Source organism: Rhododendron vialii, chromosome 5a, assembly GCF_030253575.1.
Source record: "Rhododendron vialii isolate Sample 1 chromosome 5a, ASM3025357v1".
NCBI classification, from domain to species: Eukaryota; Viridiplantae; Streptophyta; class Magnoliopsida; order Ericales; family Ericaceae; genus Rhododendron; species Rhododendron vialii.
This window is the reverse complement of record NC_080561.1, coordinates 4,641,336-4,664,203: the sequence shown is the minus strand read 5'-3', so window position 1 is coordinate 4,664,203 and position 22,868 is coordinate 4,641,336. Positions and strand designations below refer to the sequence as shown.

The following is a 22,868-nucleotide window of genomic DNA, read 5'->3' as shown; positions in this document are numbered from 1 at the left end:
TCTGTCCGAATTTAAGTGTTCTCTGCGGAAATCTAAGTTTTTTAACTAGTCAAAAATTTGGAAGCATGTATATTGAATAGCCATAGGCCCATAGTTAGTCAGCTAGCGAAATAATTTAATACCACTAGCCAGTACTAGAGCTTACAAAATTCCAAGCACCATACCTTTTCTTTGGAGAAAAATCATAAACTTATATTGTAGGAACATCGTCACTACTTGCAACCGTTATGTCTTCAATCATTCATCTACAGAATGGAGAAGTTTGTCTATCATAGGGATAATTGTAATTTTTTTTTTTAATGCAGGGTGTCTCGGTTAGTTTGCGCGAACCTCAGACCAATCCCTAAAGTCTCTCACACAACCGTTTCATATGCTTACGCGCGCATGAGAGTGAGGTGATCATGACCGCAAGAGTAGCTCAGCAGCTGGTAAGAGAAATCAAACATAAGACCTTAAGAGGGAGCTAATCTCCTTAAGTCCATGGCCAACCCGGCCCTATGGTTTACATTCTATGTATTATCAGAAAGACAAACAGATCGGATAAAAAATAAAAGAGAAAGACAAACAGATACTGTATATCCTCATTCCCATGAATATGATAGACAGATAGAGCATATATGTTGACTCCATTAAGTTGACACATAGTCCCCACAGTTGCCTCCCTGGACAGAGCTGATGTGGAGTCATGGCTGCCATTCCCTTTGCTATTAAAATAGCAATGAAGCATTAATGCATGTAACAAAGATATTTGAGAGAGAGAGAGAGGGTATTCATTCTAGACCATCATGCTTCTCACATGACTATTTTTCTCATACATGTTACCCTAGCAATACATTATAGAGAGAGAGAGACAACTGCAATGTAATTCTAGTATCCTTCAACACGCTGAAATAAACTGCTATGACTGTAAACATATTTTTAGGAGTAATCTAAGGTGTATAGGGTCAGCTTTCACGCATCTCAAACGAATCTCTCCAGCGTCTTTCACAATGTTTTCACACGCTTATTTAGGTTTCGCATCAGACCCTATCACAACCACCTCCTCCTCCTCCATTTCATCCTATCCCTCTCCCTCTGTACACAGATACATCTACATATTTTGTCTCCTTATCCAAGTCTACTTCCTTGTTTTTCAAGTATTGTTGCCATTGGTTGAGTCTCACCACCACCCAACACAATCATCACCTCAAAGTCCAAACCCATCATGCCTGTCTATACATGAAAGAAAAACACCTATGGCTTCTCAAGTTTAGGGCATGGCCTTGCCTTTGTCTGCCTTACAAGCAAACCAACTGGCCATCACACCTTAATTTGTATATATATTGTTCCTCTCATCACCTTTTTCAAAGATTAAGGTTTTTTTTCTCCTTTCTATAAGCTCCATGATCTGATCATCTTATAGTGTTTTCTTTATAACTCAAATTCGCATGGCATGTTCCCTTTCAGAGGGCTATATCTCCTCTACACATGGCCATGTACATTTCCCTAGCATGTTAGGCTTTCATTCACTACACCCATCATCTTTTAGCCCCTCTTTGTTCGACACTAGGGGGCCCACTGGAAATGTGGATGATGAAACCACACATATAGTATATGGGAATAATGCAAATTAAAATGAGAGAGAGGAAAAAACAATGCATGCATACATGCCTAGCTTGGTGCTATGTGATGAGGGTATGGAGGTTAGGTTTATATGGCCAACTTGGAGTTGTTTATGTAGTTCATGTCCCAAACTTATGGATTTGGATGACCTTTAATGTTTGTATTATGTGCAGATTTTTCCCCCCCATGATATAAGGCTGTAAACGAGCTGGTGCCTAGCTAGTATCAAGCTTGATTTGAAGATTTGTCGAGTTTGTCAATTTTCCAATTTTGTCTTTTAGGGAAGAATATCAAACTACGACAAACGACAACTCAAAGGGGTTGGTCAAGTACTAGTAGAAGAGTAAGGGACCTATCCTTAAGTTCGAAAGTTCGACTCTCACCGGCAACACAAAAAAGCCATTGAGGCTTCTTGAAGTTTATCCAGTCGATCGTCAATTTTGGAGAACTGGGATTAGTCGAAACGCGCGCAATCTAATCCTTACAAACCGATCGTAGGAGAGAAAAAGAACTAGTTTCAATACCTCGATACAAGATTTTTAAACCCTGGCTACTTTGCATTTGTTATCTTGACAACCTTTCATTCAGCCCAAAGGCCAGTTGGAAGTGTGTGCCAAAGATTCCGGACATGCATGGGGCGTCTTGGATTGGACCTTTTGTGGCACCGGATTCCGCTTTTAAGGAGCAAGATTTTCAAACGCCTAACCAATGGACTCAGTTTCACGTAGCTAACATTGGACTGATACCAAAGAGGGGACCATGCATAAAGGGACTTCATTCCGGAGTTTTTACAGAGCTAGCTCAAAAGACTTTCCTCCTCCTTTTTTTTAAACTGGATGTTTGGGCTAGCTTCCGCACACCTCAATTAATTCTAGAGCCCTAAAGGTAATGACCGGACATAACCCCCAGTGGCATGGCCCCAAGGTTTGGAATGTTTGGCATCCGTGGGAATAGAACCTCTAACCTTATGGAGGATAACTTATTGCTTTCTCACAACCACTTGGCCAAACCCTTTGGGGTTTAGCTCAAAAGACTTGCCTTAAAGCAGGGAAAAAGGGTCCAAATGCATGCCTCTATTGTTGACCAATATCTAGGCTTAACATGCTATGATCAATGAAAGCATGAGTTTTGTATCCTATTTGTGTGTTCTAAAGTAGGGGGGAAAATTATTCAAGAGAGGGGCTATCAAGTACGCATGACAAGATTTGGTTTTTGATCATCAAAGCTTAAAGGTTGATCCAAAAAGAGAGACACATCTTGGGGGTGTGATTTTTCTGCCAACAGGCTTTCTGGGGTTTTCCAGCCGGAGATTTTGGGGTTTCGAGGCGTGGCGGAGGCAACGATGGGTGGGAGGATGAGGAGGAGGTGCTGCCGGCGGTTTGGGGATTGGATCTGCGACAGCTAGGGTTGGCTAGGGTTTGGCTGTTTAGGTATTTTTGAATTGGGCCTGGCCCATTGGGTGTTAGGGCTTGGCCCATTGGGTGTGTTGTGTTGTGTCACGGGTCTAGCCCTTTTAGTGTTTCATCCAATATTTTATTGGATGCTTGATGTACCCTTTATCGAGTTTTTATAAAATTTCTCTTTGACCGATTAAAAAAAAAAACTTGAAGGTATGATCTTAGACTCTTAGCCACATAATCCTTCAAAATGTCATGGGTTCCCACTCCCAATCCTCACACTGCAATTGTGCTTTCATTCTTTGCTCCCACGAATTTTACTAGTTTGGGATGTGTTTCAAAGACACTCCTATGCTCTCGCTCACGAAAATCTCACATCATAGTCGGAGCCACAGTATGGGTTGTTAATGCTATTAAAGACAGATGCTCCAGTTAGTATGAGTTCATCTTAATTTATTCAACTTGCTGCATGTATTCTAGTTTAATAAAATTTTCGGTTAATTATAATCAAGGAAAAGATCAAAATAGATAGATTATTTAGTTTTTTTTTTTAGTACATATTTTAAAGTTCATGCAGTTCATATTTTCCACTGCACCAATCCAGTATTGGGTCACAAATGACTGATGAAGCCCACAAGTAAAACTGAGTATACCACATTTTGGACCACAATAGTGATGCTTTAGGCCTTCAACTAGGCCCACTCCTCTACGAGGCATTAAAAACTAGGGTTGGAAATTTTTGACACAACACGAAGCTAGCGGGTTAATGTCGGTTATTTCTAACACGAAACACGAATATAACACGACACAATAACATGAAAAGCTAAACATGTCGGGTTAAGATTGAGAAAATTCTGTAACAAACACGACACGACACGATGCCTAGCCCTGATTAAAACGAATTTTTCTGTGTGGTTAAAATGGAAACTTAGCATGAAATAAAACTAAGAGTACATAGTTCGGGGATAAGAAACACCTAGTGGAGGTGGTAAATGGAATTACTCTCTTACCCATCCGTATTAGAAAAAAATCTTGTGTTCCAACATTTGGAATTTAATACAATAACGAATTAAAGATCAAATAAAAAAAATACAATAAAGAGTTGTGTTGACCCCTCTTTGGGCCCAGGAAAAGCTTCTAAGACCAGACATGCTACCTGATGGATTGGGCCAGTGGGCCTTCATTAGCTAGAAAAATATTTGCTGAAGGTTCATATTAGGGAAAATGACGGCTATTTTCCTCACCCAACCAAACAAGAACTGGGAATTTAGTTCAAATGTTAGGGCTAGGTTTTGGGTTTCTTGATATGGGCTCGGCCCATCTTTTGGGCTTTGCTGTATGGGTGTCTGGACTTGGGCTTTTGGGCTTGTCCCATTTTTAGTTTCATCCAACCAAGCTCTTCCCTCTCCCCTTGCTTGATGTAGCTTTATCAAATTTCTTAATAAAATTTATTGCCGTTTCAAAAAAAAAAAAAAAAAGAACTGGGAATTTAGTTTTTCTTCCTTCATTTTGGTTTCCTATCTTTGAATCCTCTCTCCTTATTTATATGGACGAATCGAAGAACCAAAGAAAGCCTATGGCGTTTACATCAAACCTAAAATAAATTCATAGTAAAATGTGAAATGTGCGATAGTTTTATTTTTTTTGGATAATGCCGGGCGTTTCGAGTAGCTTGCATGCACTACAGACCAATCTGTATAGCCCCTCACACGGCTTGCAATAGATAGGTAAGATAGGTTCTACATATATATATATATATATATTGGTAATGAACATATATAATATTAGCTTAGGGTGTTGCGGTTTTTTTTTTTTTTTCACTCGATTGATGTCTAGCCTAAGGGGATGAGGAAGGGGAACTGCTAAGCGGCAACAGATGGGACAAACTCAAAGGGCATCAATCACAATACTAAACACTTGCGCTCCTGACAAGAATCAAACCCTCACCTTCCATGTAGAAGAGGTGAGAAAGTGTTGTCAAGCTACAAACCCGTTCGGCAGGTGAATATCATATGCATGGGAAACATATTCTTGAAAACAGAGTTATGCAACAAGAAATTTTCGAAGAAGGTTTTGGGAAACACATCCATGGTTGTTCGATTGATAAATATTGAGACATAGTATTAATTTTTGCTGCCGAATTTTTCCGAAAAAGGAATCTTTCTCTCAAAAAACAAGACAAAGATACACAATAATACAGTATAACATAATATAAACCTCAACGGGTTTGGCCAAGTGATTTTAAGAAATCAATAAGTGCTCCTCCACAAGATCATATGTTTCATTCTCACTGAAGCCAAATATTTCAAACCTTGGAGCCATTCAGGATTATGTCGGTCATTCCCTTCAGGGTCTCAGAATTAATTGAGATGCATAAGCTGGCAGTGGCGGACCCAGGAATTTGACATAAAGGCACCAATTTTTTTTGTACTGTAGTATACAAGTTACAGTTAAGCACATTTACTCGAAAATAATTTTAGCATTCATGATAAATTAACAATTTTAAAATATATATGTATTGTAATAACTAGTTACTTGGGCAAACTTGCGCACTTCGACTATATGCATTAAAACAATATTGTCACATATTCATCATCTATTTTTCTATTACTAACTCTACAATTACAGTTTTGGGGACTAAAAGTATACAAATGCAATGTAGGGGTAGACTCGAACCCACGAATAGTATAAAAAACAAGGTACACACTGCTATTTTCTACTGCCTTTCGGAAAAAAACAAAAAAAAAACACATTTTTCATTGCCTTATGGGAAAAAAGAAAGAAAAAACCTCAAAAGAGAGTATGGGGCAGTCTCAAACCCAAAAACTCTTGTTTATAGAGAGCATTTTATCACTGCACCAATAGACAACTATGTACATGAATTCGACATAAATAATACATATACAAAATCACAAAAAAAAAAAAAAATTTGAAGGGTGTGGGGGTACGTGATCTCACGTGCCTTATGGTGGGTCTGTCCCTGCAAGCTGACCCGAACACCTAATTATAAAAAATAAAAATAAAAAGAAGGTACATAGGAGTACGTATAGTACACCTAACACCTGAAACAACATTCTTTATAAAACGTTATGTTTACTATCTCTTTAGGTCTTAGATTCGAAATCTTTCGGAAGCAATCAACTCTAAGGCCAGTTTATACGATACTTTGTTTCGGCTTTAAACGTGAATCTTAATTGAACGGCGGTGAGAAAAATTTCCATAAATTAATCGATATGTGTGTAAAATTGTTTGAGTGGACTGAAATAAAAATCATAACACCTATACGGACCTATGGCTTCACCCCTGCAACCCACCCACCTAACAGCGGGGCAGTATTTGTCAAAACAAAATCATCACACTAGTCTTACATCCTAGCCCTACTATGCGTACACTAAATTTACATTGGAGTGGAGAATTTCACACAAATGTTCGGAGTCGTTTAAATTATTTAAAACATTTCTAAAAAAAAATTAAACAACTTCGGTTATTTGTGTGCATTTAGTGTAAACCAAATAGTGTACCGCTAGTTTTTTTTTCCCTTCCTCCTCTACCCATTCTCACATTTGTACCACAACCCTAAAAAAAAGGATCAGCTCATCTCCATACCTTATCCATCAAACACCACCAAACTTAATTTTTGGGCCCCATTATAGGCACACAACAGTTATACGACTATTCTTTTTGTAGTCCTCGCTAAGAACAACCTATGTGTAAAAAACCAAATTAATCAATCATCAACAAATACATGAACAATTTGTGTAAAATGGACGGTTCAAATAATTTTGAACATGAAGTGTACATTTTATTAAATTTGTATACGTATTTCTTAATGACCGATTGAGCTGAGCTCTTTTTACAAATATTGCTATTAGTGAAAAGTATGGAATGAACTGTTCAAATTACTGTTGACGGGTCATTTGTCAACCAGATTAGTATAGATGGATATATTATGAGAGGAGATATGATAAAATGACAGATACATAATATATATATATATATATATGCACTTGGTTTGTTTTGGAGTGGATATGATGAGTATGTGGATATAGAGTTAAAAGAGAATGGTGGTATATATTTTTGTAATTTAAAGGGAATATATAATAACACCACATCGTCTCCCATTTTTTTAATTTCCGTAGTTTACATAATCAGGTGTCGAACACCGGATACAAGTATTTCAAATATATATACCATTCGGAGCGCTAACATATGTGCCTTTTATATCTCATCAGCAGACAGGAGTTTGATGGACAAGGGGTTGGAGGTGAGATGACCCCCCAAAAAGGAGCTGATAAATGTTCCATCTTTGTACCACAACCAATCCGGAGAGAAAAACCTGTTTCATCAGTCCTTCTTCTGCATCTTCCAAATTTTGTTATGATTATACCTTGGAAAATGAACGAGAATCCGTAACATGATCCCACCCACTATAGTCTACAATCTACATATACGGCACTGCCCCTAGTGACTTTTTTGCGTCGCTTTTATAGTCAAAGCTTTCACACATAAATTACATGCAAATTTTCGGGACCTCATTTTAGATTTGGATTCATTTGGTGGCCATCACACGAGATACGCATACTGCCGCTTCTGTGAGATATTCCAAAATCTTGCGATGATCGTAAGCGAGAGCTCTGGCGTCGGTTTTGTTTGGTTGGTAATTTAATTTTGGTAGTGGATGAAGAGAGAAATATAATAATGATTGAAAAGATGGGTAATGATTAAAGAGAGATGAGAAAGTAAAAATTGGAGAAATATGGTAATGATTGAAAAATTAAACTAAAACTAAACTAAACTAAAAACCGAACACAACCGACGTCTTTTGTGCATCCAACAGTTCAGGATCGGAGCCAGAATTATGTAAATGCGGGAGCCGAACTATAAACAAGAATTTGAAATTTCAAGATTCGGAAAGAGTACTGCTATTTGTACATATCCCATGTACATATGAATTTTGTGGGGTTCATCTCGGGTTCCACAGAAATGATTCGAACTGCCTCATCATTTTAAAAACATTTTTTATGGAGTCCCGTAAAAATTCAGTTCGACCCAATATCAGTAAAACTTTTTTTCTTCTGAATTTCTAGGAGCGAAACTGAGCAATTATATAAGGCTCCGTTCTGGAAAGAAAAATAAGTACTTATTTTTAAGAAGGCAATTTCAAGCTCAAAAATCATGTGCTTACGCAAATTATTTTCCTATCAATATGGATCTTGTTTGATAGATCTCATTGAGATATTTAATACGGTGCAAAAAAAATTGAAAAATTACTTTTCATTTACATTATTTTTGAGTTTGAAAATGTAAAATAAGTACTTATTTTTTGAGAAGGTGTTCTGGAACGGAGTAAGTAGCTTTGCCCCCACAAATTTAGAAAAATGCTTACCAATGTCGGGTTGAGCTAATTTTTTGTAAAACTCCTTGAAAAAATGTTTTAAAAATAATGGGAGGTTCGAATTATCTTTGTGGAACCCGAGGTGGGCCCCACAAAACTTATATGTACATAATATGTACAATCTCATATGTTACCCATAGCTTTATTGATCCGAAAATCTAATAGTAGTTCGTTTGGTTTACATTTTGAGAAAGGTTTTTTTTGATAATCGGTGGAAAAAAATAGAAAGAGAAATGAAATTAATAATTTAAAAAAAAACTTATGAAGAACCATGACCAGAGAGAGGAATGTGTTCGATTACCCTAGGTCGTTTCGGGATTGTAAATATTTTGCAGGGACCGTGGCCCCCGTACCCCTCAAGTAGATCTGTCTCTACTTGATATATCGAATCCCTATTGTCCTTTTACAAATCTTGATATATCGAATCCCACAATGGTCCACAAAAATAAAAATAGGGACCAAACAGGTCTTAAAACAAAGGATATTAAAAACAAAAAACATAAAAAAACAAAAAAAGAAGTCTTAAAACAATGCATGACAACAAATGGATATCGAATTTTAGTACCATCATGTACAGGACACTGATTCATAGTAGAGCAGCCTTTCAAAAAAAGAAAAAAAATTAGAGCGTCTCCAAATGATACCTCAAATTGTGACATTAAAAGTATTCTGATACCTTAATTACATCATCTATTGAAGTGTGAGCTGTTGTTATTGAAAATTTCCAGCAGATTCTCCAGCTTTTAAAAGTCCTAATTAAGAATGAATTTTGTCTTCAAATTCAATAATTGTTTTTTTTTTTTAGTGTAAAAGGTTGTTTCTTGCTGGGGCTCGTTAACGCTCGGATCAACTCATTTAATAAACGAGCCGAGCTCGAGCTCGATTTTTTGACTCATTTAATAAACGAGATTCTGCTCGTTCAACAAAAACTCGGCTCGTTAAGAAATGTTCGACTTGATTAAAGAAACTCGCTTAGTAAATGACTAAACTCGGCTCGTTAAGGGCTCGAGCTATAGTCGAGCTCAAACTTTTGGCTCATTTAGTAAACAAGCAGAGCTCGAGCTCGACAAAGCTAATGTTAATATAGCATTAGCTTAGTAAACGAACCGAGCTCGAGTTCGACAGAGATAATGTTGGTACAACAATCGCGTAGTAACCATTGTGCTATGAGGTGAGATTATATTCATTGTTATTGATTCAGTAGTCTATATGTTCTCTGACAACAACAAAAACTAGAGAGAGAAAGAGTGGGGGAGAGGAGGAGTTAGCTTTAATTATTTAGGAGCAAACCGACCGACAAAAGCCCCAATTGCTTAATTTGCCTTATTTTAGTGCACTGTAAAGAGCTCAGGGAAGTATACGAGAAAGGAATATTGGGGTACAGAGATAATGTTGGTACAACAATCGCGTAGTAACCATTGTGCTATGAGGTGAGATTATAAGCAGAGCTCGAGCTCGAGCTCGACAAAGCTAATGTTAATACAGCATTAGCTTACTAAACGAACCGAGCTCGAGTTCGACAGAGATAATGTTGGTACAACAATCGCGTAGTAACCATTGTGCTATGAGGTCGTGGATTCAAATCCTACAAGAGGAGATTATATTCATTGTTATTGATTCAGTAGTCTATATGTTCTCAGTTCTCCTGACAACAACAAAAACTAGAGGTAAATTGCTAATCCCCCTGACACATTCCCCTCGGCCCTACCTCCCTTTTCCCATTATACCCCCGCCTCTCTCTCTCTCTCTCTTTTCTTTCTTTCTTTTTTTACTGTTCGTTTCTTCTTCTTCTTTTTTTCTTTTCTTTTCAGTTTCTTTTTTTTTTTTCGTTTTTTTTTCAATTTCGTTTTTTTTTTCATTTTATTTCCTTTTCTTTCTTTTCAGTTTGAATTTTTTTTTCTCTTTAATAATAGGTTCAAGTTTAATTCTAGGCTTTGTAAAGTAATTGAGAGAAAAAAAAGTGTTTCAATTGATCATGTTTATCCGACTGTTTTATTTTTATTTTTTTGTCCTTTATAGATTAAAAAATATAGTTACTAAAATAAGTGTTTCAATTTTCAATCCGTTTGAACCGGCGCAAAGTTGTTATTTTTTTGATCATTTCATCCTAAATGGTCCTAATAAATTTGTGACTCCAAGGCCTTTCAATGGACACCCTAAGAGAGTTTTGAAACTAAATAATGAGTCTTAGGGTATTTGTTGAAAGGCTTTAAACCAAAAAATTCATTATGACCATTTAAAATAAAATAATAAAAAAAAACGATCCTTGCTCTGATTTAACTGAATTGAAAATTAAAGCACTTAATTCTTCAATTATATTTTTAAATATACAAAGGGTGTATTTATAGAAATTAAATAAATGAGGTATAAGTAAATAAAAAATTAAATTAAGGATCAAAAAAAAAATTCTCTCTCCTCCTCGCTTCAGTTCTTGTCTCCTCTTTTCAGGTTATGCATATTTTTTAAAAAGGTGTTCTGAAACAGGGTCCACTCTCCAATCTTCATAGACTGTTTTAGACAGTTTGTAAGTTTGAACTAATGGTCATAATTAATTTTTTTGAACCAACGGGCAACTTTGAACCAACGTTTAATTTTTTTAACTTTTTAGACAGTTTATATATTTAAAAATATAGTTAAAAAATTAAGTGTTCCAAATTTTAATATATTTAAACCGGTGGAAAGATTTTATTTTTTTAATCATTTTATCCTAGATGGTCATAATTAAATTTTGACTCTAGAACTCTCATTGAATAGCCTTAAGAAAGTCTTAGAATCAAATATCTATTAGGGCTAATCAATGAGAGCTACAAAGTTAAAATTTAATTATAATCATTTAGGATAAAATAATCAGAAAATTAAAATCTTTCTACCGGTTCAAACGGATTGAAATTTGGAACACTTAATTTTTTTAACCTTTTCAAACAGTTTATATATTTAAAAATATAGTTAAAAAATTAAGTATTCCAAATTTCAATCCGTTTGAACCGGTGGAAAGATTTTAGTTTCCTAATCATTCTATCCTAAATGGCCATAATTAAATTTTGACTTTGGGGCTCTCGTTGATTAGCCCTAAGAGATATTTGATTTCAAAAATTCATTATGACTATTAAAGATAAAATGATAAAGAAAATAAGATTTTTCCACCAATTCAACCGGATTGAAAATTAGAACACTAAAATAATTTTAAATAAATAAAAAAGAAAAAAGATAGAGGAACCGGAAAGAAAAGGAAAAAAAAAGAAAGAAAGAAGAAACTGGAAAGAAGGAAGGAAAGAAAGAAAGGAAGAGAGAGAGAGGGGGGGGAGAGAGGGGGTAATTTCGGGAAAGGGAGGTGGGGCCGGGGAGGGGGGTGTGTCAGGGGGGGAGTAGCAGCTCTCAAACTAGAGAGAGAAAGAGTGGGGGAGAGGAGGAGTTAGCTTTAATTATTTAGGAGCAAACCGACCGACAAAAGCCCCTATTGCCTAATTTGCCTTATTTTAGTGCACTGTAAAGAGCTCAGGGAAGTATACGAGAAAGGAATATTGGGGTACAGAGAGTTTTCACTCTCTTGGTAGGGTTTGTACTTTGTAGGAAGAAATGAAGAGAGAGAATTCTATGGATGCCATACATTTCAAATTTTCGGACCATTAAAGGATTTGTTCAGTCGTTAATTTCAGAATTCGAAATTAATTGAGGTGCAAGTAAATTGCCGGTTAATAGAGAAAAGAAGAAACAACGCAACACAAAAACCGTGGACACGAATATCTATGTGATTGTCATACATTCACGGAGAAGTTTTTGGGTGCCGAGCTGGTACCATGTGACTGTACTTGTCGGCGATCTGGAACATCCAAATATGTTTTGGACGTCCCAAATTTATTCCCTCTTTCTCTATTCATCCTACCACTTTCTCTCTCCTTTTTTTCTCAATCTAAAATCCAAATCGTACAAAACACATTTGGATGGTCCAAATCGCTGACGGGATCCCACGCATGGGGTACCCTACCCCTACGGGCACCCAAAAATTGACTAATGAGTGTGTCAGGAGGAGCTAGGACAATGGAGGTATCTTTTTGCTTTTTGCATGACACGTCGCTCCACAAAGTGACTAATGAGTAAAACTTTCAAAACAAAGAGGGCCCTTTTCTCTATTTTTCAGATTGAAATATACCACTTTTACCGGACCTGGAGACCCTGCCAAGCAGGGGTGCTTAGCAGGGGTGCCGAGCACATCTTAACCATTTAAAAGTGTTTTAAACGGTTCAGATGTAAAGGTATCGAATGGATTTAAAAAAAAAAAGAAAAAAAAAAAAGATGTTTCGATCCGGGCCGTTGATTTCGAAATGAACGGTCGGATTGACCGCTCGACACCCGTTTGGCAGAGGTACCGCTCGAAAGGGTCCCCGGCCCCTTTTTACCCCCCACCAATTTCTTTCCTTTCCTTTTCATTTCTAGAATCTGATTCTATGACGAGTAAAAGAGAAAAATTATTAACTGCTCCGGTGGAGCCCATATATACTTCATGTGATTGGAAAAGTTTTGAACTACAACGTAACGAGCGCCATCACTTGAAAGGAAAAGGAAATGGTTTGTCTAATGTCCAAGTTTGGACCGTAGAAGTGCAGTTCAAGTGACCGTAATCGTCGGTTAATATTATTTTTTAATGGTTTAGATTTGTTTTGATTTTTTACCGGTAAAAGTATTCAACAGATCTGAACCATTAATTATCAACATGAACGATCTAGATTGGACTATACACTCTTCTCTACAGTCAATACAAGAGAAGCCGGATCTAAAGAAAAAGTTGGGAACTAATTGAGATTACATTTCTATGATTCAATTGACTCTATTAGTTGAGCAAGAATCCTTACTTGCTGATCGCTCGTGCATGTGGTTCCTAATGTGGCACGGAATAGAATTCACTATGTAACTCATGTCAATATTTGAACCACTTATTTTGTAAATGATGTTTTTATCATTCATGTAAAAAAAAAAAATCAAACTGATCAGATATCCATATCCATTCCACCGAAAGCATTTTTGTTGGACGATAAATGGATCTAAGTGAAAACATAATTACACCATATAGTTTTGCATGGATAATAAGAGCAATGTTATAGACTTAGATGTAGAGAAATATGTGTCCATATATGCTACCCAAGACACTTGGGCTTTACGGATGCATGTGGGCTCCAAACACATACTATTCCTAACATATTTTTATTTAGAGTGTTTTTCGAAAAAAGTGAACACAATATTAAAACTCACTCTAAAATAAACCGTTCCAATGAGCATGGCCCCGTTCCGGTTTCTTAAAAAATGAACTTTTAGAAAAGGAAGGTAATTTCAAGCTCAAAAATCATGTGTTTACGTAAATAATTTTCCTACCAATATGGATTTTATTTGTTAGATCTCATTGATATGGTGCAAAAAAAATTGAAATATTATTTTTCATTTTCATTATATTTGAGTTTGAAATTACCTCTTTTTGAAAAAGAGAGCTTAGAAAGAAAGCGGAACGTGGAACATGGCCAAAGACCTTGACGGGTCCCATTACACGTCACTGAAGTTATGATATTCAAAAATAAAATCACAATTACCAACCTTACCATAGAAATGATATCCTAAAAACGATTTTTTTTTTTCCAATCGATAGAAGATATCATTTACATCAAGTATGTTGTACGTATAAAGTATAAGTCCGGGATGCTACGTTAATTGTGAGAGTCTACGAGATAATTAAACTCAACTCATCAATCAATACCAGAAATAAGCCCCGTCATAGGAAAGAAACAAAGAACGAAAGGAAAAGTCCGTCTAAGGGAAGGACACCCACATGCGCATCTGGAGAGATTCAAACTCTTAACATCCTAGTAAGATACAAGAGTCCAGACCAACTAAGTTAACCCAGTTTGTTTTGGAAAAAAAGAAATTAAAGAAAAGGAAGGGTAGTGATTTTGCCACACCCTTTTTTGATAATGCCACACCTTGCAAGTGTATTTTTTGGTGAAAAATACACTTGTAGGGTGTGACATTATCAAAAAATGGTGTGGAAAAATTATTTCCCAAAAGAAATTGTGACATGTTGCTTCCTATACTTGTTGCAGAATATATAGTTTATCTTTTTAATGATTGTTTAATGATGCGAGTGTCTCTCTCTCTCTCTCTCTCTCTCTATCTCTCTCCTCTCCTCTAAGTAGGATTTACATAAATCAAGTATAGTTTAATTAATGATTGTTTAATGATGCAACTCTCTCTCTCTCTCTCTCTCTCTCTCTCTCCTCTGAGTTGGATTTGCATAAATCAAGTGTTACTTCCTAGTTATTTGCCTAATAGTTTAATTATTAAGTTTCTAAAAGTTTTCTAGTCTCTGCATGCAACTCTCTGCAGCCTCATCTTTTTGTCTTGTAACGTAGTGTAGTTTTTCACGTGGTCTCGACAGTGTAGTGCCCCTTTTATAAAAAAGTTGAAGATCGATGAAAGTTTGGTTAATTTTACTTGCCCAACACAAAAGACATTTGACCAGAATATTATTAGCCCAATATTGAATTAATAGCTAGCATTTTGTACTGTTGAAAATTGGCCCAGGTTCGGAACCAAATCAAGTTGCTCATGTGTAGCATGATCCGGTGATCTATTTTTAGTAGAGAGTTTTACCTTATCTTAGAAATAAGATGGAAGTGGTTAAAGTGTCTGAATCACATAAGATGTTAGATTTCTAGTGTGTTTAAAATTCTTTCTGTATAAAATACAGACGAGATTCAAAATAATTAATTACATATTGGATTTCAGGAAACTCTCATATTCCCCTCGTTGCGCCCTAACATTGCTAACATTTTGGCGAATAACAACAATTAATTATTGACCAGAATGTTAAGCAAAAAAAATTGCAAAGATATGGGGACTATTTTCAAGATTGTTGTGTTTGTGACCAAATTTAGAATGAATTGGAATGGCTAACATTTAATTTGTGTAGTGAGCCACATCTAAGCCCTAGTAACATCCGTGCACAATGACGTTTCGATGAACGTGGATGGTCTGTTTTTTACCAGACCACGACGGGAATTAGTTGAGGAATATTGCGTTATCTATTCCAGACACGCCTAACCATCAAACCAAAAAAGGTTTACCAAATTCACGAACCTTTCACACATACACATATGCAAAGGTTTACTAAATTCGCGAATCAAATTTTATCATATAAATGCTAACTTGAAAACCGTTCACATTAGAATCAAAAGTAACAAAAAAAATTTGGCACAGGTTTTGATGAGGGCCATAGAGAACAAGCTTGAGGTGGTTTACCGTGCTTCAAAGCATCTCCAATTCAGATCCGGGATCCTGCAGGGCACTCCTTGTAGTGCACCCTGTAGAACAGATCCAAACCGTCAATCTCGACAATCAATAGTTCAGACATGTTTGTTAATTTTTTATCGGCAATCCTCCAAAATGGCTTTTTGGTCATCCAAGTGTTCTGGAGGATGGTTTTGTTCCATTCCATCTTCTAAAACGCTTTTTTTGTCTTCATTCCTTCAAATGTGGAGTCCAAATTTTTTTCATCCTCAAAAAATATAAAGGACGAAAGTACAATTCCTCTCAAATGGAGGATGGGCTGAGGGCTAATTTCCTCCAAAATGAGGGAATTGATCTAAAACTCCTCTTGGAGGATGGGTTGGAATTGATTTCGAAGGGAGTGTTCGGACAAATAAGTCAAAGTGGCTTATTTTTTGTTCTTATTCAAATTTTTTTCGTATCACTTCGCTTATTCTCATTTTTTTGGAGATTATTGCATCTTCATGACGAGAGGAATCTAAAAAGTATAAAATTTTGATCGAAATCCAATATTTTTTGAATAAAGACGAAAAAAGTGACTTATTGGCTTATTTTTGTTTTTATGTGGGTTTATTTAGCTTATTTTTGGCAGGAAAGCCAATGATTTTTTTGTCCGAACAAGCCTGAAATAGAGAAATAGAGGAATTTTTTAAAGGAAAATAGTGTATGCCTTGGAGATGTCCAAATCGAGTGAACCCATACATGACTTTGTTCAATGGCAAGGAAAGTATGGTAATACTATGACTTTGTTCCGTTGAAAACAGTTTTGGATGGCTACACGCGCACTACACAACAGCATTTCCGGGTCCCCACTCTCTTGCATTTACGTCTAATAAAATGCCATATGTTTCAAAGAGTACAAACCGAAGCTGACAATACGGTACAATCAATGCAAGTGAGGCGTTACAATTTTGAAGTTGCACAAGGTTTGTCTGCATGGACTGCACAGGTGTGGTTGAAGTGTTCGCACCCGTTAGATGGTGTTTTTAATGGTCGAGATTAAAAAAAAATTCCTGAGAAAAGTTTGTGTTTTTGAAATCTGAATCGTTGAATGTAAAGATAAACGGCTATAATACAACTGCAGAGAAGCCAGGTCCTTTGAAGTTTTACTTTTTTGGTTTCTTATGCATGAACGTTATGTAACATGGAAGGAGCCAATTTGGTGAGCTATTAGTTTCCTGCAGCATTGTTAAATGGAAACGCTCCAAAATGGATTACTATAATCCTAGCTAATTTCACCTTTGTTTTTCGTTTTCGAAGACCTTTGGCATTTCTCACTCTTTGTTCTCTACAAGTTTAGAGACTGTGAATCTACACGCGTGACCCTCATGTAACGTAGCATGGTTTTTATTATAGTTCCGCCAACAATTATTCATTTTTTTTGGTCTTAATGTACTTATTATCAATGCACAAAAATCAAATTCATATTGATCAGACATTAGTATCCATCATTGTTGTCACAAAGAAATGGACGATCAGTGTCTAACCGTGTATTCTCTCATGACAAATATGAGTTGAACTGAACAATACTTTAACAATGGCCAATCAACCTAATGATACCATTTTGGGCTCATCAGATCACCTATTTGTGGTGTGCTCGGTCACTTATATAGTTGTGGTGCCGGCTAACTCACCTCCGATACCTAAGTCAGTTCAGATTATAGAAAAGTAGATGAAAAAGAGCTCTAGAGTTTCTTTGTAAAAAGAGTATCAAACCTCAACGTATATAGAGGTGTATCTATATAGGCGTTAAAAGTAGAATCCCATTATATAGGATTAGGTCAAACCTCAACGTATAAGGAGGTGTATCTACATAGGTGTTAAAGGTAGAATCCCATTATATAGGATTAGGTCTCTTGCATTTAGGGGTGTGAATTAGATTGGCACCTATCAGGTCCAATAGTCATAGCTATCCTAATCCCTTTAGCATTATGTAGTTCCATAGGACTAGAACTACTAATTGTTATCCCATAGAATATGAGGCGATACAAGAGAGTTCTTGCATATTTAGAATCTCTTTTAGGGCGGTTATCAGGTCATTGTTGTGATTCTCTGTGCTCAACCACGTATGGCCCGCGTAGATGCATCCCGTGCTGAGCGAGATTTTGATCTGTCATCTTGTACCTATAGCAATCTAATTTTTTGAATGGATGATAAACATGTCTATAATCACAAAACGAATGGCTTGGACCGTCAAGTAAAATCATGATGCATCCTTATTTTGGGTCACATGCATAAGAGGATATCAAGTAAGAGAATCTTGATTCAAACCTACCACGATTGGATAGTCATGTAATAGTAATTTTTTTTATATCAGCATGTAATAGTAGTTCGGTGCCGAGATAAGTTCTGCGTTCAAGTTGATAGACCAGCATCGACACACTTTGTTAATTATTCAACTTACTTACCCCTAACACTTCAATATGTCAAAATAATATTTACTCTTTCATTATCTCTCATATTAAAAATGAAGCTTCGAAGTCTTCCATTTTTACTTTTTAAGTGAAAACCCAAAGCTGATTTTTCTCCAGCAACTCTCTCTCTCTCTCTCTCTCTCTCTCTCTGTGTGTGTGTGTTGTTGTACACTTCTTTGGATCTGCAAAGTACTAATCCTACTACACATTTAGGGCATTCAGAGCAACGTTGCATTTGTGAAGTCTTCTTTTCTTTTACCATGTCTTTAACAGCTCTTTATCATCAAAACCTTTTTCACAATTTGGGAAGAGCCTAGGTTTTTAGGTGTAGCACAGCCTTTTTAACTCCATATTCCAACTGGGTATTTCTCCATCCTCTCTCTCTCTCTCTCTCTCTCTCTCTCTCCCTCCCTCTCTCTCTCTAAGAAAATGGGGAGAGCAGCAAGGTGGTTGAAGGGCTTGTTTGGGTTTAAAAAAGACAGAGAAAAACTGGACAACTCCAACTCCGGCGACCGGAAAGACAAGAAGCGGCAGAGCTCGGCCGCAGCCGGCGCCTTATGTCACAATCCGGCCACCATACCGCCCAACATCACGGCGGCCGAAGCAGATTGGCTGAGATCTTTCTACGACGAGACTGAAACGGAGCAGAGCAAGCATGCAATTGCGGTGGCCGCCGCCACAGCCGCGGCGGCTGATGCGGCCGTCGCCGCCGCGCAGGCGGCCGTGGCGGTGGTTAGGCTGACTAGTAACGGCAGAGGGACTATGTTTGGTGGTGGCCGTGAAAGGTGGGCCGCCGTCAAGATTCAGACCTTTTTCCGTGGCTATTTGGTAATCAAAACAGAGTTTGCTCTGTTTTCTCTGTTTTTGGGAGTCAATTTTGTAGATTATCTTTGAGATGTGGAAGCAATTCTTTACATTATTCGTGGGAAACTTTTTTGGTCAATTGTTTTTCTAAGTCTTTTTACGAAAATATTTGGGAAAATAATTCAATTTGGAAAAAAACATTTACTGGATGTTTTCAAACTCTGGAGAATTATTTAAGTTGAAAAATGAATAAGTTGATACTTTTTTTTTTCCTTCCAAAACCTAATTTTCCAAATGGGTTTTCTGCGAAATTGATTTCAGAATCATTAATCCTACAGAAATTTGTACCATTGTTTGTTCCTTAGGAATTCCTTTATTTTTTGTTTTCATTGGTTTTGTTTATGTTTCACTATATCCTTGTTGATTTAGTAAAGCATTGAATGTTTTGATTTTGTAAAAGTAATTTTTCAAAAGTGTTCTGAAATTTTGATTTAAAAAAAAAAACTCTACAGAAATGTCAAGTGGGGGTTTTAATGTTTTAAAAATATGTTTCCAGTGTTTCAATAAAACTTTTTTTTTTTTTTGTGGGTTTTGTGAACAGGCTAGAAAAGCATTGAAAGCTCTGAAAGGACTAGTGAAATTACAAGCACTTTTTAGAGGCTATTTGGTGAGGAAACAAGCCGCTGAGACACTTCATGGTATGCAATCCCTAATCAGAGCCCAGGCCACAGTCCGTGCCCAAAGATCTCTAGGGTTTTCCAACAATGCCGACCATTTTTACCCTCAATTTCGAGCCCGAAAAGCGCGGAACGTAAGAACCCAAATCTCTGAATTTTTCAAGAAACACACTAGTGAATGTTATTGGAGATAAATTGCGAAATTCTTTTGGTTTGTAACTTTTGTTGTGATTTTGGCAGGAAATGTTTGATGATACAAGGAGTGAGTACATTACAACAATTCACAGTAGAAGGATTTCGGCTTCTTTCGATGCAATCGATGAGAGCCCTAAGATAGTCGAGGTGGACACAGGCAGGCCCAAATCAAGATCCAGGAGGCCCAACAGTTCTGCGTCGGAATACGGCGGCGACGACCCGTTAGGCCCAACACTCTCCTCACCGCTCCCCTGCCGAGTTCCGCCTCGTTTGTCGATACCCGATTGGGGTGCGACGGGCTACGAATGCCGGTGCTCCACGGCCCAAAGCACCCCTCGGTTCGTCAACGGGCCGATAACGCCCGCGAAGAGCGTTTCCGGTGACAGCATCTTCCGGCAGAACATGGGTTTTTACCCCCACTACATGGCGAATACGCAGTCGTTTAGGGCTAAGCTGAGGTCCTACAGTGCTCCAAAGCTAAGGCCTGAGGTAGGGCCCAAGAAGAGGCTTTCGCTTAATGAGATGATGGAGTCAAGGAATAGTTCAAGTGGGGTTAGAATGCAAAGGTCATGTTCTCAAGCACAAGAAGTGGTTAGTTTCAAGAATGCTGTGATGGGTAAGCTTGATAGGTCTTCAGAGTTTGTTAGGGAGGCAGAGAGAGAGTATTGTGTGGAGAGGAGGTGGTAGAGAGAGAGAGAGAGAGAGAGAGAGAGAAAAGGCAATAATGAAGAGAAAATGCCATGTGCTTTTTTTAGATTGGAGGATAGAGAGAATGTGTGAAAAGTTAGAGACAAGATGTGAATAGAGATTCTATTCATCTAAGTTTAAGGTTTGTTTTCTAGTACTAATGATGTCAATAATCATTGAATTTTAAGGTTTGTTTTCTAGTTACTAATGACATCTATAATCATTCAGTCTTTTACTGGTCGCTGTTTCACTTAGCTTTCTTCTTTTTCTTATCTCCATTTCTATGAATCGGCACCCCCCGTAATAGACCGAGTACCCCCGTAATAGACCGAGTAATCTGGAAATCAATTCCACTTAGTAACATCCTAACGGGAGGTTTAATGAATGAGATTAAATTCTTTACACCGCCGGTGTGTAAATATTTGTTTCTTTCAAATCAATTAGATTACGCCACGTTGCCATGTTTTATTGATTGGGATCACTGTTTTGCAACGTAGCGCAATGTAATTGATTTGAAGGAAATAAATGTTTACACCAGCGGTGTAAAGAATTTATATTCTCTAAATGAAGTCGAACCCTGTGCCAAAAGCTTTTTAAGGACTCGATTGCCAACTGACTATTATTGCGCCAACTCTTGGAAATGATTGTTCTATTAGCTGCATGTAGCCTCTCATCCCATGTATAGTTATAATTCTTTGTTGTATGGTAAACTTACATTTTCTATCCCAGTCTCAAATTAGAAAGATCATTATATTTGCCAAGTTTTAAAAGATCTATGCTTAAAACACGTTATGCTTTTTTTTTTTTTTTTTGAACAAGAGACCATTTCATTTCAAAGGCCCAAAGTCATTACAAAGATTTCATCACAAGGTACTGATATCATACAGGAAGGAATCAAAACTAACAAAATTTAGATGCGAGCCATGCATTGACAAGTTCAATGACACATACTGCAAAAGCAAACCAATGAGGTCAATCATAAGGCTAGCTAGTTACAAAGAAACCTACCTCCAAACCATTTTGCCTTGTTCGGTTGTGGGTTTGGAAAATTTTTGGGTTTGGTTTTTGGGTAATGATGAGGAGAGAAAATAAGATAATAATTGAGGATATAGGTAATGAATGGAGAGAGATAAAGGGAGAAATGAGATTCATGATTGAATATAAGGAAAATGAGTGGAGAGAGAAATAAAAATAATGATTGAAAATATAAGTAATGAGTGGATTTGGATTTAGAAAATTTTTTCAAACCTACAACCGAACAAGGGCAAAAGTATAGGGAAAATCTAGAATATAGCCACTCCATAACGGGAGGGTAAACACTCCATAAAGGAAGCATTTTATTGCTTATTGGAATAGAATATCAATCATTCATCGTACTATTTGGACTTCTTCTAAAGGGTATACCAACTTAGCACAACTAAATATTCGAACATTGAATCTCTCATGAAACTTGTAGCTAGCGGGCCAAACCAGCTATGCGAATGGGCCAAGCGGATCAACAGTTCAAGAGGCTGAGCGTTTGGGTCGAGCTGTACATGCACAGCCCGCCACACGTAAGCCTAGGCATCCGGATCCTCAAAGGTGGGTCGGATCTAGTCGGATCGAGTGAGATGATCAGCGTATTTGGCTGAGAAACCGTTCGGCACATGAGCATAATCATTTACAGTCTGTCATGTATGATATCTAGGCAGTTAGGGCTTATGCCTAGCACGAGGTTACTTGAAAGTTAAGCCAAGTCACTTCATGTAAAGTACAATCTCATATGCGGATCAAAAAAAAAAAGAAAAAAAATTACAATCTCATATCCTAAAAGAGGTACACCATTCATACTGACCACTAGCTCTGTACTCCCTCTCCTAAAAGCGAAAACTTGATTAGCTATCAGAGTGCTTCATCGGTCATCACTGGACGATTAGGCACCAACGGTGGTTCTCTGTCTTATAGATCTAGGTCAAGAGGTAGAGAAGAGTTTCAGAACGAACCCGAGATCCGATTGAAGAGATCCATATTTGATTTGATTACTTAATTGAATACACGCACACATTTGTACACATACATATAAATGTTTTTTTGTCCTCTCTACCAAACAGAAAATCAAGAGAGAAAAACAGTGGGGTGATTTCAAATTGGGATGATGGGTTCAAGAAACCTTCTCATATGCATATAGGTTGTCATTGGTATGAAAGAGATGGCTAACCATATGAAAGTCCGGGTGGGCTGTAGTTGAAATAGGAAATGCTATTAATGCTTTGACAGTATTTGTTAAGTCTATAAATAGAAGTGTTTCGCACTCGCTGATGTACCCATATTTGACCCATGACCCATTTCAACCCGTCCAGACCCGTCCATTTGCCACCTAATATATTGTATTCATTATTGTCTTTAC

General features: G+C 37.1%; 1 protein-coding gene across 1 annotated transcript; it reads left to right on the top strand.

Annotated features, from left to right (window-relative positions):
- The first annotated feature begins 18,260 nt into the window (after positions 1 to 18,260).
- On the top strand, positions 18,261 to 20,731 carry LOC131325446 (protein IQ-domain 26-like). Its single transcript, XM_058357723.1, has 3 exons — positions 18,261 to 18,947; positions 19,525 to 19,734; positions 19,841 to 20,731. The coding sequence occupies exons 1-3, from the start codon at positions 18,549 to 18,551 to the stop codon at positions 20,480 to 20,482; spliced, it is 1,251 nt and encodes a 416-aa protein (XP_058213706.1). The 5' UTR covers positions 18,261 to 18,548; the 3' UTR covers positions 20,483 to 20,731.
- Positions 20,732 to 22,868: the final 2,137 nt, after the last annotated feature.